General features: G+C 42.1%; 1 protein-coding gene across 5 annotated transcripts; it reads left to right on the forward strand.

The window, feature by feature from the left end:
• Nucleotides 1–1,298: 1,298 nt before the first annotated feature.
• dapk2a (death-associated protein kinase 2a) lies at nt 1,299–17,409 on the forward strand. 5 transcript variants are annotated; one of them, XM_085409092.1, is made up of 9 exons: nt 1,299–1,509; nt 1,747–1,848; nt 2,948–3,169; nt 5,272–5,410; nt 10,492–10,621; nt 11,345–11,420; nt 11,524–11,676; nt 11,819–11,864; nt 13,356–17,408. In XM_085409092.1, the coding sequence occupies exons 2-9, from the start codon at nt 1,787–1,789 to the stop codon at nt 14,004–14,006; spliced, it is 1,479 nt and encodes a 492-aa protein (XP_085265218.1). In that variant the 5' UTR covers nt 1,299–1,509; nt 1,747–1,786; the 3' UTR covers nt 14,007–17,408. The 5 variants fall into 5 exon arrangements, with proteins under 5 accessions (XP_085265218.1, XP_085265242.1, XP_085265226.1 ...); XM_085409116.1 differs by having other exon boundaries at nt 1,493–1,509; nt 2,955–3,169; nt 13,356–17,409; XM_085409100.1 differs by lacking the exon at nt 1,299–1,509 and adding an exon at nt 1,514–1,622.
• The last annotated feature ends 318 nt before the right edge of the window (nt 17,410–17,727 follow it).

Below are 17,727 nucleotides of genomic sequence, written 5' to 3' on the forward strand. Positions count from 1 at the left end.
AGTTCATCTGCCACCAGCTTTTCTGCCTCACATTGCACAGGCACTTTCATTTTACTATCTGTGTTCCTTGTTCCAGATTGAACTTTAACAGCTTGGCCCAAAGTAAATATTTCATTTGGTTTGTACCTTGGATTAACAGATCTATACAAAAACACATATAGCTTTAGATGACCTTCCCCCCCATGTTCCTTTTCATGTTTCTAAGCACACCCAGTCTCACTCTCTCCCACTGAGCCTATATAAAACTACTAATGTCACAACTTAAAGCACATTATGTGCACTGCATGCAAAGGATAGAAGTCCAAAGTTACATTGTTCATGTGCTATGGTCAACAATAATAAAACTTTAAAGACTATTAGCGAAAAGCAAATGCAGCAAAGGGGGAAAATAAGAGAATCGGTCAAAAAAAAACCATACAAGAGGATCTTACTGGACATAGGAATACAAGACCAACTGGAAAGCCTGACTATTAAGATTTCACAAGCATTTTTGCAAGGGGGAGCTTAATAACTAGAGTTAGACTCTAATTGACTGAGCAGACTGAAGAGTGAAAGACTAATAAAAACAAAAAGTAACACTGATAACAGGGATTACTAAATAAAACAGGAAAAGAAAACAACATACCTACCCAACGCCTCCTGCTTACCTCTGTTCTCTTTACCTGTAACAGACTTTTACTTTGTAAAATCTATATACGCTACTGCTTATTGAAAACAGAACAGAAATATGAGATTAAAAATAGCAAGTACTGAAACTGCAGGAAGAGAGAATTCAAAATCTGGGTAGAACAATTATATCCCACAACTGATGCTGTAATTTCCTAACATTTATTATTTATTACCAGTCTACCAACCCACCACATGTCACCCTGGCCCCAGCAGGTTATAGGTGACGTGGTGAATGTTGAAGGTAAGGATGTAGCTACAGCTTAATGAACAGTTCTTACTTTAACGACACCATCTACAGTAACCATAACTACAGTTTGCTTTGTGCCTTCACATAATATTTACACATATTTTTCTCCTTTCCTTTGAAACTGCTTGATACCTCTTGTTCTATTATTACCTGCATTTCATTGTAAGGAGGAAGATTACACGCGTTATAGAGAAGTCTCTTGAGTAACACTTGAAGTGTTATCAAATCTTGCTAAAACAGTCCACTCATAAACGTGAAACAGGACCACTGTGTATTTGTTTTCATATGTCACATGTGTGATTCAACAAATTCGACGTTAGCGTCTCCGTTTTTACTGCTTCACCATTTTAATCATGTTAATCTTACCAAACACAAACACATCGTTCAGATCCTGTAACTGTTTCTCTGAATACACGTTTTATCGATATATAACGACGACATTTGTTTCCAACTATACGAATTTTGTGAGACTTTTCTGCCCGACTTCGTGATCTGTGCAGAGCGCTGCAGCCACAGACACGGGGACACGGACACGGGGACACGGACACGGGGACAGGGCATGACGAGGAGGAAGTCCACGAGCACAGAGTTACGTATGTTTTAAACACGCGGACACATTTTCTACACATTATCGTTGTGTAGCGTCTGTCTGGCACGACACGCTGCAGTTCCTGTGATCTGTTTTTCCAGATGACATCGGAAACTGGTTATTTTCGGGGACAGGCTTACTTCAAAATCTTTTCCCTTTATTATTTGTAGATGGTTTTTTAAAATTGGGCCATGTTGTTTAAGTAAAGCACTTTTTACGTGTTATTTAATTATCATTTCAGGACAGACAGAAATAACATCAAACTGGGGACTGCGGCAGTAATGGATCTATTCAAGCAACAGAAAGTGGAAGATTTCTATGAAATTGGTGAAGAGCTTGGCAGGTACAGACGCGCACGGCTTTTGCATCTGCTTTAAATGTAGTTTAATGAGTAACAGCGGCTAGTTTAATGTAAATCAGAATGCAGATAGTGAGACGGATGGATTGAGAACAACAGCATATTAACTACAAACTCAACCACCAACCAGAACACCAACTACTTCAACGTGTATTCCTGTGTTCATTTAACTGCTCATCACTGGTAATCCTGGTGTAGGAAATATAAGGCATGTTTGCAGAGTAGACACCTACACAAAATACACTGGGATCTTTTTCAAACTTGACTTACATTTACTCTTCCACAGAGTTATTTCTGAGCTCTAACGGTATGGAAATGACACTGGGTCATTAACTGCACCAGTGAAAAGTCTTTTATTTGTCTTTGGCTGCACACAGCTTCCTTTTTAGCTGATGATTGCTGACACACACTCTCTAAATATCAGGTGGTTTCTAAAAGCGATCCGCTCTATTTCTGAGAGAAGTGAGAAACAAAGTTGCATGTTTGGCTTTGCTTTTGTTGCTGTGTGTTGTGTGAGAGAGACAAATGTCATGCACATCAAACTGCTTTTTAAAGGACTTGTTTATATTTAGCAGAGGTTATATTTGCTCTTAGCCTGGCTGCAGGAAGTGGAGTGTCAGCTTACAAACCATTGAAGTGAACCAGGAAAAAATAGATGCATCTGCATGGTCATATAAGTGAATTTGAATGTTAAATACTGTACATGACCTGTGGTGTAACTGTGCAGTTTGTTGTTGTTGTTGTTTGTGTTGTCATTTTCAATATAGATAAGGAAATTTGTGGGGTGCATTCTAGTTAGTAAAGTGTCAAACAGTCAAACTAATAACTAAATTACTCATTGGTCTATTTTAAAATAACTCTAATTTTCCACAGTCAATAAAACGACCTACAAATGTTGTAGTTTGCTTAAACTTTGCAGTGCGCCAGACTTTGCCAAATATTTATGACAGTTATGTGCAGTCAATAGGACTGCACCCTTGTTTCCATCTAACCTGCAGATATGTTCATGGTTCTGTGTGGTAGTTAGGAAGTGATTTTTTCAATGATCTTCATTTGATTGTGTGATTTCCTCTCTGTGTTTGAGTGGGCAGTTTGCCATTGTGAAGCAATGTCGAGAGAAAACTACAGGTTTGGAATTTGCTGCTAAGTTTATCAAAAAGCGGCAGAGCATGGCCAGCTCTCGTGGAGTCCGGCGAGACGAAATAGAGCGAGAGGTAAACATCCTCCAGCAGATTCAGCACCCCAACATCGTCATGCTGCACGACGTCTATGAGAACCGCACTGATGTGGTGCTTATCCTGGAGCTGTGAGTAGCTGATTATAACTACTATAATTACTCAAAGATTATTGAGTAATCCCAATTAGCTTCTCTAAAATACAGTACAGTGGAAAATCTTCATGTATATTCTATATTTTGCCAGGCAGATGGGAAATGGGTGCACAAATCATTGAAATGTGCAAATATGCATGAAAATACAGGCATGCATAATATAGCAAACTCTGAGTTGGTGGTAACAAGTGTGAAAGTCAATATGTGAAATGAGTTTTCATGAACAGAATAGGAAGGTCATTTCAACACTATTTATTGGATATTGGCTTTGGTTTGTTCTGTCCTCTGTCAAGATCATCCCGCAGTGCTTCAGTAATGTTAAGGTACCGTGTCTGCAGAGCTGCAGAAGGATCAACTGAAGGATCATAAGACAGTTTTTTGCTGGATTTTTCTGAAGGACGTAACTTTCAGATACGGCTCGTCTGCTGTATATAGTTTTTTAAGCCCAATATTTCTTCTTTTCTGCTCTACTTGTCCAATTTTCTCAAAAATTTTTTTAAGAAAAGTGTTGTGAAAAAGCATTTGACACCTGCTTGATTTCTTTTTATCGTGTCTGCTAAAGTTCCATGTTTTAGATCAATATTAGACAAGGATAACTGGAGTCAATGTAAAACAGTTTCTAAATTGTGTTTTCATTTATTAATGGAAAATAACTACCATTACCTAAGTACCTACCTAAAACTTGGTTGATTGTATTAATTTTGTCCCACTCTTGGGAACATGCAAGTCCAGACTTTAACTAACATCCACAAACGGACAATCAGACGTTCTCCTTCAGGATTTTTTGGTATAGAGTAGAATTCATGGCTCCATTACTGATAACAGGTTGTCTGGATCCTGAAGCATCGAAGCAGCCCCGGTACATCACACTACCACCACCACGTTTGCTGATACCCTTATATGACTTGCTGTTTTAGTTTTATGTGAGATGTAACAGGATGCAAACCTTACAAAAAGTAAAACATCTGTCTTTTTAGTCCATAGAACATGTTCCTCCTAAGTTTTTAGGGTCATCAAGATGTTTCTTGGCAAATGAGATGAGCCTTTGTGCTCTTTTTTGTCAGTAATGGTTTTCACCTTGGAAATCTACCTTTTTTCCCCATTTCTTGTTACTGAATCATGAACACTGATCATAGGTGAGGCGAGTAAGTCCTGCTGTTCTTTAGATGTGGTTGTGATGTTGAAACATGTCCTTATAATATATGTTGCCTAGAGGGGACTACTGAAATTAAATTGGTACTGTATAAGTGAAAGCAAGGCTATCAAAATAAAACAGGAAGTAACACACACTGAGACCCAGACTAAAACACGTGAACTTGATAAAGGGGCTGGAGAAAGACAGGGAGACATGACTGACTGGGAAGAAAAAAGGATGAAACACAGAGAGACTATTGACAGGAAGAGAAACTCAGGGACCAGAACTGGAGACATTAACTAGCCATGGCAGGGAAACCAGGAACCTGCAGAGACAGGACATGGAGAAACCAGACAGACACAGGGACATGACCGGGGAGAAAAAAGGCTACAAAACATGGAGAAAAAAAAATCTTTAAAAAGAAATCATTTGCTATATGAAGCTATACACCATATTATATATTTTAGATATTAAGTATATACACTAGATTGCCAAAAGTATTCACTCACCCATCCATGTAATTGAATTCAGGTGTTTCTGTCACTTCCGAGGCCACAGATGCACAGAATCAAGCACCTCAGAATGCAGACTGCTTCTATAGAGAACAAGTCGCTCTCAGGAGCTCAGTGAGTTCCAGCGTCCGACTGTGATAGCATTGCTCTTGCCCAGTCATAACATTTTCTGGCTACCAAATATTCACAATTTTAAATGTGTGGGAAAAGTTTGGAGATGGTCCTTTCTGTTCTAATATGACCTGACAGAAGAGCGGCGACTGCAAGACAGGCCTACTCGTCCAGCATCAGTGGACGGATAGGCCTGCTCATTGAATGTGTGAAAGGTTGTCGGACAGTATGTTCCTGAAGCTATTCAGTGGGAAATGAAGGAGAAACGTATAAAAAGAGATAAACCGGCATTTTTTACAGTGATTTTTTAACCCTTTCAGAGTCTCTGGTGGTGAGCTGTTTGATTTCCTGGCCCAGAAGGAGTCTCTGAGTGAGGAGGAGGCTACTCAGTTCATCAAGCAAATCCTTGAGGGGGTGAACTACCTTCACGCCAGAAAGATAGCCCACTTTGATCTTAAGGTTTGTCCAAACAAGATATATCACAGTCTCTTTTTTCACCACAGATAAGATGTTTGTGGTGGTGGGGTGTGGTTTGAGACTCAGCTGCCAGGGAGCAGCGGTGCAGTGGGTTCAGGGGGCAGTGCCAGGGGAGGCTTTCTGGCACAGTTGTCAAGGGTAATCGTATTAGATGTCTCCTATATGTAGTGATCCAAACCACCCAATAACCGCCAAAGGCCTCTATACTACTTGTACAAGCTTTCAGACCCAGAGCTCTTACAGGAACGAGCCCAAAATAAACAGGACAAAGGGATCAATATCAGCCAGGCGCTGTGTGACTCTTCTATTACTCCCATTTTCAGCATTTTGGCTAACTCCCTCTGAACAATTTGCCTTTTATGTTCAGGAACCCTGTAGGGCCGTGAACGCACCGTCACGCCAGGCTGCGTTTCAAAACGATGCTCAATGAGAGACGTTCTGCCAGGCAGGGGGGGGAACACGTCCGCAAAGCGCTGTTGCCCGCTCTCTGGGCGTGTCAGATGGTCATCACAATGGAGGGAGGTGGGAATGATGGACTTTTGCTCTCAGGTCCAACACGTACTGAATCTCATTCTTTGCAGGGCTCGGACCTACGGAGCCCCGCAGGGGACATGGGAGAAAAAAAAAATTAGGGAGAAAAAAAAAATTAGGGAGAAAAAAAAATTAAGGCGGACTTTTGCGAGATCTCGCAAAACAAACTCGGGATCTCGCAAAAGTTGAATTCCAACAATGGCGGCAGCTACTTAGTTGTAATATTACTCTTTCTGGGTCACAAAATACACTTTTAAGATATTTTGAGGCATGAATGTAGCTGTGTAAACGTCAGATACCTGCTCGGTTTACAAGACATCACATATTTGCAAAAGTGCTCCGACGTTTTTGGAGATCTGACACCCACTAGCTCGAAGCTAACGGGAGGTCGAGACCTACTACAGCCGGGAGGAACACCGCTTTCCCGGCACATCGTGCCTCGACCTCCCGGTCGGCTTCGAGCTGGCGGCCTCCGAAGAATGCGGCTAAAACTTTTGCGAGATCTCGAGTTTGTTTTGCGAGATCTCGCAAAAGTCCGTATTAATTTTTTTTTTCTCCCTAATTTTTTTTTTCTCCCTAATTTTTTTTTTCTCCCTAATTTTTTTTTCTCCCATGTCCCCTGCGGGGCTCCGTACGGACCTTCCTCTCAGCTTTCTTTAATCAGGTCGAGCACCCCATGTGGCTTCTGGCGGAACAGCAGCTCAAAGGGAGAAAATCCTGTGGAGGCCTGGTGGACCTTGGCAACTGCAAATAACTGAGGGTCTAACCAGCGATCCCAATTGCATTCATCTTCGTGAATGAACTTACAAATCATGGACTTCAAAGTCTTATTCAGCCACTCCATCAGCCCGTCAGTCTGAGGGTGGTAGACGCTGATCCGAACAGATTTAATGCCCAACAATTTGGACAGTTCCCGCAGTGTGCGAGACATGAATGACGTGCCCTGCTCAGTCAATATTTTTTTCAGGATACTGACTCGGGAGATGACCTGAAACAGTGCCTGTGCCCCACGCTTTGTAGAGATGTCACGCAGTGGCACTGCTTCCGGGTATCCCATTGCATAATCCACCAGAACTAATACAAAGCGATAGCCACGTGCACTCTGGTGAAATGGCCCGATGAGAACCATGCCAATGCGCTCAAACAGAACCTCCACTAGTGGGAGTGGGCGCAAAGGCGCTTTTTGAATGGCTGGCTGGTTAACAAGCTGGCATTCTGGGCAGGATGCGCACCAGCGGTGAACATCCACCCAGATGCCCGACCAATAAAACCAGGCCATTATTTGCTCCAGAGTTTTGTCACATCCCATATGCACTGCCATGGGGTTATAATGAGCCGCCTGGAAAATCATTTCCCAGCGGCCTTGTGGCACCAACAACTGGCTGTGTGTCTCCTCCGTGCGAGTGTCACGACTCACTCAATATAACCTGTCTTTTAATAACACGAACATGAAGTGCGGGTAGGTCCGCACGGCTTCAGGGTGCACCACGTGACCATCAATCTCAATCACTTGGTCAAAGGCTGAGCGCAGAGTGTCATCAAGAGAATGCTCCAGTGGGAAATCTCCTGTGGGGGTAATTTCCAGGTGGCGGGGGGTGGCGCGTCCTCCCTTGCTTTTGCGGCCAGGTGATCCTCCACCAGTGTGACCGCCACGTCCACGTCCACTTAGCTGTCTCGCCGGCAGCGGATGATCCTCCCCAGTCAGCCTGCAGGTGCGGAACCGCCGGCGATGATCTTCTTGGGTGAGGCCCATCTGCTCAAACACGGCCTGGCTCATGTCAGCGACGCAGCTCTGTGAGGTCGGTAGTAGGCTCAGGGCTGCCGTTTGCAACTCCTCCGACAGTATTGGAATCAGGGGGTCTACTGTGCTTGTGGCCACTGGCACGCCTCCGCTGTTGCATGGAATGCCTCCAAAAAAACCTGAGGATCATCACCGTCCCCCATCCTTTGCATCACTACTGACAGAGGCAGGGGCCTCGACGGTGCAGGAGCCCCAACTAGCTGCTCAAGGACCCTGGTCTGCTGGTCTGAGTGCTCCTGCAGCTTAATCAGACGCTCCCGCTGGGCCACCGCCTGATCTTGACACATCGTTGCCAATTCAACCAGCATCTGTGCCAACAACTGTGCAGGCTGGGTAGGTAGCGCATCGTGCGGGTCAGACATCCCACTCCTGGGTTTCGGTACCACTTGTAAAAGTACACGACGCACACGATGATCGTGCTCACTATAATTGCGTTTTATTGAAAGTTGTGAAGTCAGGGAACACAGTCGTTCCAGTCCAGCTCTCTCCGTCCCCGCTCAACTTTGCCTTCACTATATAGAGAAACAGAAAGAGACACTGTCATCAGTCAGTCACCACCACCTGTGGCTCACCTGCCTCCCGGTACCACCCCCTTGAGCTCACTGCACCACTCCTCCCCTGCAGCTGAGCCAGGGACAACACCTCCGAAACATATGTCATTGCTGTAGATCCTAGTGGTCTGGATCAATGTTCGCTCCTGGCATAGAGCTTGAAGTTATCCATGTGGTTAACATTAGCTCCATTCTGCAGTCTGTATCCATTGCCATTTTTGCTAACGATCTGGCTGAGGGGTTTAGGCCTATGCAGAACAGCCAGGGAGATACTGCATCTCCTTGGTCAATCCCACACTTGATGGCGACTTGTGAGAGTTGACTTCTAGTGTGTTGCATTGGGTTCATGATGAAGGCTCTTAGGGTTCTGTTGAATTACAGGCTTTCTTGTTGTCAATCCAGGTGTTTCACTGGTTTGTCAGTTTGGTCTTATAGTCTCAAGTCTTCCAGTAGTTAATGTTGTACCCATTCCTTCCTGCTCATGTATTGATCAATGTGCCATCTTAGCTGCTGTGATAACTGACAGGAGCTTCCATGTTGTGCTGAGGCAGGTTATTAGCCAGTAGTTTCATGGATCGAGTCCCTTCTGAGGGGTCATGATGAACAAAGCCAACTTACAAAAACAGTTGCCTCAAGGTGTTTTATATTGTAAGGTAAATAATACAAAGAAAACGGAAAAACCCCAACAATCATATGACCCCTTATGAGCAAGCGCTTTGGCGACAGTGAGAAGGAAAAACTCCATTTTAACAGGAAGAAACCTCCGGCAGAACCAGGCTCAGGGAGGGGCGGGGCCATCTGCCGCAACCAGTTGGGGTGAGGGGATCAAGACAGGGCAAAGTGTGGATGAGAACCATTGCATTTAAAAATAATTAAATGCAAAGTGGAACCACGCAACGTGGTGTATAAACAGATAATGAGTGAAAAAGTATGTTTGAAGAAGAAACACTCAATGCATCATGGGAATCCCCAGCAGTCTAGACCTATTGCATCATAGCTAAGGGAGGGATTCAGAAAGGTCACATGGTCCAGCGTTAATTATATGCTGTACCAAAAAGGAAAGTGTTAAGCCTAATCTTAAATGTGGAATGGGTGTCTGTCTCCCAAATCCAAACTGGAAGCTGGTTCCACAGTTGAGGGGCCCGAAAGCTGAAGGCTCTGCCTCCCATTCTACTTTTAACTAGTCTAGAATCCAAAAGTAGGCCCAGAGTCTGAGAGCAAATTGCTCTAATGGGGTGACTAGATCATTAAGATAAGATGAGGCCTGATTTTTTGTATGTGGAAAATGACTCCAAGATTCCTCAGTATTGCTGGAAGCTGAAGTAATGCCATCCAGATGCCATATTTCTTAGATATTTAGTGCAACAACCTCAGTTTTATCTGAATTTAGAAGCAGAAAATTCGAGGTCATTCAGGACGTTGTGTCTTTAAGACATTCCTGCAGTTACAAAGCTGCTTTTGTATTTCTAAACAGAATCTAACAATCTAAGTCAACAAAACAATCAATTTTTTAAACTCTGTATCTTATCTTATCTTAAAACTGTATTGGTGATGCAGCGTTTCAGACACGTACCTGGTGCTCTCCTGGAAGAAGCCTCGCTCCGTACGGTTTGAACTAGGATGGGTGTGGGATAAGTTAGAGACCAAAGTAAAGAAAACAGAGAACAACTGAAGAAGTGAAAAGAATAAAGAGTGTGAAACAGTTAACACATTTCTTTGCTTCAAACATCAGTATGTGTTATTTCAAACACTGTAAAAGAAAAAAAGAATAAGACCAGGTGTGTCCAAAATGATTGACTGGTCTTCATATGTAGCAACACATCTGAATGTGCTAAGTGAAAAAAACAAAACATTGTAACAACATTTTTCTGACATTTAGAAACAATCACTTATCTGACAATGTATCCCATGTACTAATCAATAAAATGATTTATTTCACTCGTAGTTGAAAACTTGTTCGTAGACCAAAATGCCACTGAGCATATAGTAAATAAAGTAAATTCATGAATTAAGTTGTGCATAGAAACATGATGGGTCCATTTTTCACTGCTTTCCACAAATGATTTTTCCCTTTTTTAATTTTTCTTCCCTTTTTGTATCAAAAAATCAACTCACATGTTTTAGAACCTCCTAATGTGAAGTGTTCAAAGTTGCTTAGTACATGTTCTTGTCTTCTGCAGCCTGAAAACATAATGCTTTTGGATAAGAACACACCCTTGCCAAGAATAAAACTGATTGATTTTGGTCTTGCCCATAAGATTGAAGCTGGAGTTGAGTTCAAGAACATCTTTGGAACTCCTGAGTTTGTAGGTAAGATTATTATTTATAAACTGGGGTAGCAAAGAGCTCATATTCCTTCACTGTTGGTAAATGGACTGGTTCTTATATAGTGCTTTTCTGCTCTACCTGGGGACTCCTATTGCTTTGTACAACACCTCATTCACACCAGAACTTTTTTCTTTTTCGATTAGTAGATGTCCGAGCTCTATCTCCGGAGCTACAGTCACCCAATCTTTTTCATTCCATTTTTAAAATCTTTACATCACTTGCCAATCTGTCTAAGATTTAATTTTTGAAGTCTTCTCAGGAAATTAAACTGATTCTGATTCTGACCTCTCAGCTGTTATGAAGTCAATAACTACATCCCAAAACTCTGGAAAAGGCAGCCTGAAGATTTAGGGGATGTCGATCTAGCCACTTAATCACAACTCTCAGCTTTGCTTAAACGATCAGAAAATAATCTGGACAAAGACGAAGGTAAACAAAAATAATCAAAAAATATCCACAAAATAATAGAAATAAGAAAAGCTAGAAAGAAAAGCATTGTTTACTGCCAGCAGTTCTACAATGCAATGGACATTTTAAAGGAGTTTGGTCCCAGTTATCCAGTTAGCAATCTGGTTTTGAACTGTCATGTCTTTAAAAATAGAAACGCATTAAAGGGTTTGCAATATTAGATCTAAATACAAGGAAATGTTTACCTTTCTGTTTTATGTGCATATTTATTTATTTTTGTATTGGTTGCCTGTAAAGCTCCAGAGATTGTCAACTATGAGCCCCTTGGATTGGAAGCAGACATGTGGAGCATTGGTGTCATCACTTACATCCTGCAAGTTAACCTCGCCCAATATTAATGTGGCATCTCCTACAATATCATATACATAGTAATGCAGCAGTATAATAAACTGCACTTTTTTATTGTTTTATTCCAGGCTGAGTGGTGCCTCTCCTTTCCTGGGGGACACAAAACAGGACACACTGGGGAACATTTCAGCCATAAATTATGAGTTTGATGAAGAGTTCTTCTGTCACACCAGTAAGCTGGCCAAGAACTTCATCAGCCAGCTACTCGAGAAGGATAAGAAGTAAGAGCTCAGGGATAGCTTAGTGAAGGATACTTGTGCCACAGCAGGAGAGTAAAACGCACATTAATTCTGGAGAGCTCATTATAGTCACATCACCACTTTTACATAATGAAAGTTAGCAAGATTTTTTTTTGTCTCACAGGAAAAGATTAACAATTCAAGATGCCCTCAATCACCCATGGATCAAGGTAATGCTTCTGTTGAAGCCATCTCAGTTCGCAGAGCAATGCATGGCTATCAGAGAGCTTTATAGAGAAATGATGCCTCAGAAACCACTTAGGGCTCTTCGCTTTTTAAAAACTTCACTGGTATAAATTCAGAAATTTACAGAGAAACAGGAGACTCGAGCATGAAAAACTGAAATCTCTCATTTAGGAAAATATTCAGACTTAACGTAGAGTTGCTCTGAAATGACCTGATCAAGGAGACTTTACGCAATTCACACTGCACATTAGGACAAAAACTGAATCGTGAAGTCCAAGAGCTCTTTGTAGATAAAACAAAACATTGTGACTACGTCCACACCAGCCCGGATAAATTTGAAAACTGCGTTTTCTTCTGAAAACTATCCACACTAGCGTTTTCAGTTGTTTTCACAGAGTTGTGCATCCACTAGTGATGTGTCAGTCACGAACAAAATGGCTCTTAGAGCCGGATCTTTGACGTGAACGACGCTTTGCGCTGAGCAGAGGGGGGAGGGGCGGTAGTTACACTGGCAGTAGCACAGGAACAGAGCGAATCAACCACGAATGTGGTTGTTGATCAATGGTCATGAGAATTTGCATAATTAAGATTAAGGAACTGACCTCCCAGCCCATTGTTCCCTCACTGGGCTGGTTTCAGTCATTGTGCAAATGTCCTGTTTATAAGATTGAAACCTGCAGTCAGCTGAGACTGAAGACGTCACCTGGATGAGTGACGAAACGTTTCTCCCACAAAACGCTGCGTCCAGATGAACAGAATCAACTTTTGGAGATAAGAGATTCTCAGAAACTAAAGAAATCATAAAACCCAAAATCAACAACAAAATTCCTTCCCCAAAACGCTGGGTCCAAACCCCAGGGATCCTAACAAGGATTCACAAGCAGCCACGGAAATCCTGAACAGGGACGAGGAAAACCAAGTCACTGTCCAACAGGAACGGTTATTGAAAGTTTCCATGAAAAGCTATTAATTTTTGTTTTATCTACTTAGTGTCCTCTCTCTGGGAATAATTAGGTAACAGGATTCATCCGTCCACGAAACTGTCAGTTCTCCAGTTATTTTTAAGCCTCTGAAATTTTTAAAGAAATATTTTTATTGTAAAGAATCAAAATTACCCCCCCCCCCCCAAAAAAAAACAAAAACAAACTGTAATTGTCCCACATTTGCAGACCTAATTGTTTGTTCCCAGTCCTTTCAGCGCCTGCTGCAGTTATCTCCTGCAGTTTTCTTAAAAACCTGAGCATGCTATCCTTTCTTTTCACATTTTTATTATGCTATCTCTCAAACTTTTGATGTTGACTTAATGTTTAATTCTTTGAATAAAAAACATGTTGACAGTGTTTTTGAAAGGTTCTTTATAAATAAAGTCACTACTATTTATAATAATAATAACTTGGATTTGTAGAGCACCTTTCAAGAATCCCAAGATTCTTCTTTAAAACAGTTAATCTCTCTCTGTGTTTGAAATTGTTTAGTCCAATGAGAACAAGGAAGAGAATAAAGCCAGGGGGCCAAAGAAAAGTGAGCGGCGCCAGTTGAAGACCAAGCGCCTGAGGGAGTACACTATCAAGTCCCACTCAAGCATGCCACCCAACAACACCTACGTGAACTTTGAGCGCTTTGCCCAGGTTGTGGAGGACATTGACCAGATGGAGAGCTCGTTCATTAGCCTGGCCGCAGCCCACGACTCTCTGCAGGAAAATATAGACGCCATGGTCTCTATTTATAATGAAAAGGAAGCCTGCTACAAGGAGGAGAATGAAGCCATGCGTCACGAGCTCTCGCAAATCCGCTACGAGTTCCGTAAGGTGGAGGCCTTGAAGAGGAGCCTGCAGGATGACATCCAAGCCTTCAGCTGCAGCCTCGGTGCCATCAGCAACCGCTTCCAGGAGAGACAGAGCCGGTTTGATGCCCTGGCCCTGGAACTAAGCAACGAGGTGAAGTGGGTGCAGGATGTCATGGGGTCATTTCATACAGATGAAGGTAGAAGATACCCCAACTGCAGCTTCTCCTCAGCTTTCAACAACGTGAATGAAACTCTGAAAGAGCTTTTAAACCGTTCCTGTGAAGGAGAACTGCTCTCTGGGATCAACTTGGACTTTAGTGAAACTGGACAACAAAAATGATTTAAAATACTAAATCACATAGAAAACATTTAAAAGCAGCTAGCAGGAGTGTGCTGCAGCATGCCCAAATATTTGTTACACAAAGCTATACACTGTTTGTTTTATACGTAAATAACAGATTGCATACTTCCATACTGAAACTTTTTTTCATATGAACAAAATCTTCTGTTCTAAAATACTATTAAATGTTAAGCAAAGACTTCGCTGTAACAATCAACATTCATTTATTGTGTTCTATGTTGGAGAGATTTTAAAAAAAAAAAGCCTTTTCTACTTATTTCTCATTAAGTCTAAAAGAAAGATTTACTAATTTGCTATTCTGCATTAATACACTGCCTGGCCAAAAAAAGTCACCACCAAATTAAAAGGTCACACACTCTAATATTTTGTTGGTCGCCCTTCAGCTTTGGCGCATTCACTGTGGCATTGTTTAGTAAGCTTCTGCAATGTCAGAGGATTTATTTCCATCCAGTGTTGCATTCATTCACCAAGATCTTGAATTGATGATGGTGGAGTCTGACCACTGTGCAAAATGTCTGTGAAGGTTCTCAGTCATCCAGGTCATCGTAGTCAAAGGAGCTTGCAAAGAAAAGCGTCTGGACTTCTTTAAGTTGCTTGAAGACGTTTCACCTCTCATCCGAGAAGCTTCTTCAGTTCTAAGGTCAAATGGTGGAGAGTCCCAGATATAAACCTAGTGGGAGTTTCCCCCCACAGAGGGACAAAAGGACCCCTGATGATCCTCTAATCGCCTGAGCCAAGGTGCGAAACTGGGTGTGGGTCACAATCAGCCAGAGTTTCGGGTGTGTTCATTGTGAAACCTGGCCCCACCTTATCATGCGAATTCCTGAGGTCAGATGGCCCAGGATGTGAGTGGGCGTTAAGGCGTCTGGGAAGGATCTCAAAACTGGATTATAGATGGCAGAGAGTTGGTGTCGTAAGCCCCGCCTCTGTTCAAAGATGGTCGCTCACAGTGGACATAGATGCTTCTTTCACTCCTCTTTCAAACCATCTGTCCTCTCTGTCCAAAATGTGAACATTGGCATCCTCGAAAGAGTGACCTTTGACCTTTAGATGCAGATGGACTGCTGAGTCTTGTCCTGTGGAGGTGGCTCTTCTGTGTTGTGCCATGCGCTTGTGAAGTGGCTGTTTGGTCTCTCCAATGTAGAGGTCTGGGACTGGGACTATCTGGGACTCTCCACCATTTGACCTTAGAACTGAAGAAGCTTCTCGGATGAGAGATGAAACGTCTTCAAGTAACTTAAAGAAGTCCAGACACTTTTCTTTGCAAGCTCCTTTGACCACTGTGCAAAGCCTTCTCCAGCACACCCCAAAGATCCTCAATGGGGTTAAAGTCTGGACTCTGTGGTGGCCAGTCCATGTGTGAAAATGATGTCTCATGCTCCCAGAACCACTAATTCATCATTTAAGCCCGATGAATCCTGGCACTGTCATCTTGGAATAGGCCCATGCATCAGGGGAGAAAAAACCCATTCATGGAATAACCTGGTCATTCAGTATAGTCGGGTAGATTCAAAGATTCAAAGGCGTTTCTCTGTGCAATGAAATCCTTTCTTTGCTGTCCACCCACAGATGCCGATTAATATATACAATAGAAACAGAACGTATAAAATACAAATAGTACAAATAAATAAATGAAGACAGGAAAGGAGACAAAATATGGAGGTGTGAAACAGAGATGTGTGCAAAGAGCTATAGCTTAATATGCAGGATGACCTGATGTGCACACTTCAGAAGTGTGCACAGTCCGTGTTGGGGGTGTGTGGGGTCTTTGAGGATGGAGGCAGCTCTCCTCTGGACTCTGTGATGGTAGCTGCTCTGCAGAGAGGGCAGCGGAGTCCTGATGATCTTCTCCGCAGTTGTTATCACTCTCTGCAGGCGTTTGCGGTCCATAGCAGCTGGTCAGCTGACCTCATTCTTGGAGCACATGCTGTTGCTGAACCTAGACCTGACCAACTGCAGCAACCCCAGATCATAGCACTGCCCCCACAGGCTTGTACAGTAGGCACTAGGCATGATGGGTGCATCACTTCATCTGCCTCTCTTCCTACCCTGATGCACCCATCACTCTGGAACAGGGTAAATCTGGACTCATCAGACCACATGACCTTCTTCCAGTGCTCCAGAGTCCAATCTTTATGCTCCCTAGTAAACTGAAGCCTTTCCCCCCGGTTTGCTTCACTGATTAGTGGTTTTCTTACGGCTAAACAGCTGTTCAGTCCCACTCCTTCATATTGTGTGTGTGGAAATGCTCTTACTTTCACTATTAAACATAGCCCTGAGTCCTACTGTTGTTTTTCTTCAATTTGATTTCACCAAACATTTAAGTGATTGCCGATCATGATCATTCAGGATTTTGTTCTGGCCACATTTCTTCCTCCAAGACGATGAGTCCCCACTATCCTTCCACTTTTTAATAATGCATTGGACAGTTCTTAACCTTAGACGTTTTCTCTGCTTGATGGATCCCAATGATTTGACCCTTCTCAAACACACTAACATCTTTTCCAGGACCACGTGATGTGTCTCGCGACATGGTTGTTTATGAAATGAGAAGCAACTCATTTCACCAGCTGGGGTTAAATAACTTGTTGCCAGCTGAAAGGTAATTGCCAATGCAGTAATTGACCAACAGGTGGCGACTTTTATTTGGCCAGGCAGTGTATAATGTTCAGGGTCATTTTTAAACGCATCGGGTCCCTCGAAATGCTCTTTGTTTCCATAAAGGTCCCAAAGAGATCTGTTCCCAAATTAGTACAGAATGTCAGTACTTGATCTGTCTTAAAATGTGATGTGATGTCTGAGAGCAGCTCTCTGTGCAGTCTGATCTCTCTCCATGCTGACCAACACTACGTGGTCGGATCAAAAGCAGCATGTATTCCTATATTCTGACAGTAATCATCTGCAGTGAGAAGCACACATATTAGCAGTGTGCTAATAAAATAAAAAATGAAAAGTTATAATAGCTCATTTTTCCAAAGTTACTTTGAATTTACTCATTTTGTGAGACAAAATTTATATTTCTCTTTCATTCAGCTTGCAGCTTTTATTCCACGCACAGTCCACATTATGATTTGAAAGCTTTTTTACCATCCTTTAACTCTGGTATCACTTTTAGAAGAGATTTTGTTGTTAATTATGTTGTTTTACAGAGAAACACGAATGTAATGCAACGAGTATACTCAACACATTACTTTTTTTTAATCCTATAGGATAAGGAAATTCTCCTGGGAGTGATTAACCCTTGTATGGTGTTCGGGTCTGTGAGACCCGTGTTCAGTTTTTTTCAAAAGAAAAATTAAACAATTAATTATTTTTTCACGTGTAAATGTGTTGTGTCTTTCCACTCACTCCACTTGATTATAACTGATTTATTTATAACATTTTATATAAAAGAAAAACGAGAAGCACATTAATTCATAAATGTGATCTAACAAAGGTAAAGGGAAAAAATTAACCATGTTTGCTGTTCATATGTCTTGTAATTGGGATGAAGTAAACATCTGTTGAGTAATTTAACATAAAATTGTTTGATAGTGTTAATTTGGAAAGCCAAAACTCTAGCGGGTCCACCAGACCCATGAACACTGGCTGAGTAACAAAAATACGAACACCACACAAGGGTTAAGTAACACACTCCAAATACTCCAGACTGAAAAAGTCATTTGGATGAGTCACATCTTCTATGACAGATGTGTGAAAA

This window comes from Rhamphochromis longiceps, linkage group LG1, assembly GCF_057381845.1.
Source record: "Rhamphochromis longiceps isolate RC_006_pf linkage group LG1, R_longiceps_female_GT1.1, whole genome shotgun sequence".
Classification (NCBI taxonomy): domain Eukaryota; kingdom Metazoa; phylum Chordata; class Actinopteri; order Cichliformes; family Cichlidae; genus Rhamphochromis; species Rhamphochromis longiceps.

What these genes read in the sequence shown, in the direction of transcription:
- dapk2a (XM_085409092.1), top strand. Translation starts at nt 1,787, where the DNA reads ATGGATCTATTCAAGCAACAGAAAGTGGAAGATTTCTATGAAATTGGT. An exon ending in ATTGGTGAAGAGCTTGGCAG is followed by an intron (nt 1,849 to 2,947) that starts GTACAGACGCGC and finishes TCTGTGTTTGAG; the next exon opens with TGGGCAGTTTGCCATTGTGA. An exon ending in TGGAACTCCTGAGTTTGTAG is followed by an intron (nt 10,622 to 11,344) that starts GTAAGATTATTA and finishes TTGCCTGTAAAG; the next exon opens with CTCCAGAGATTGTCAACTAT.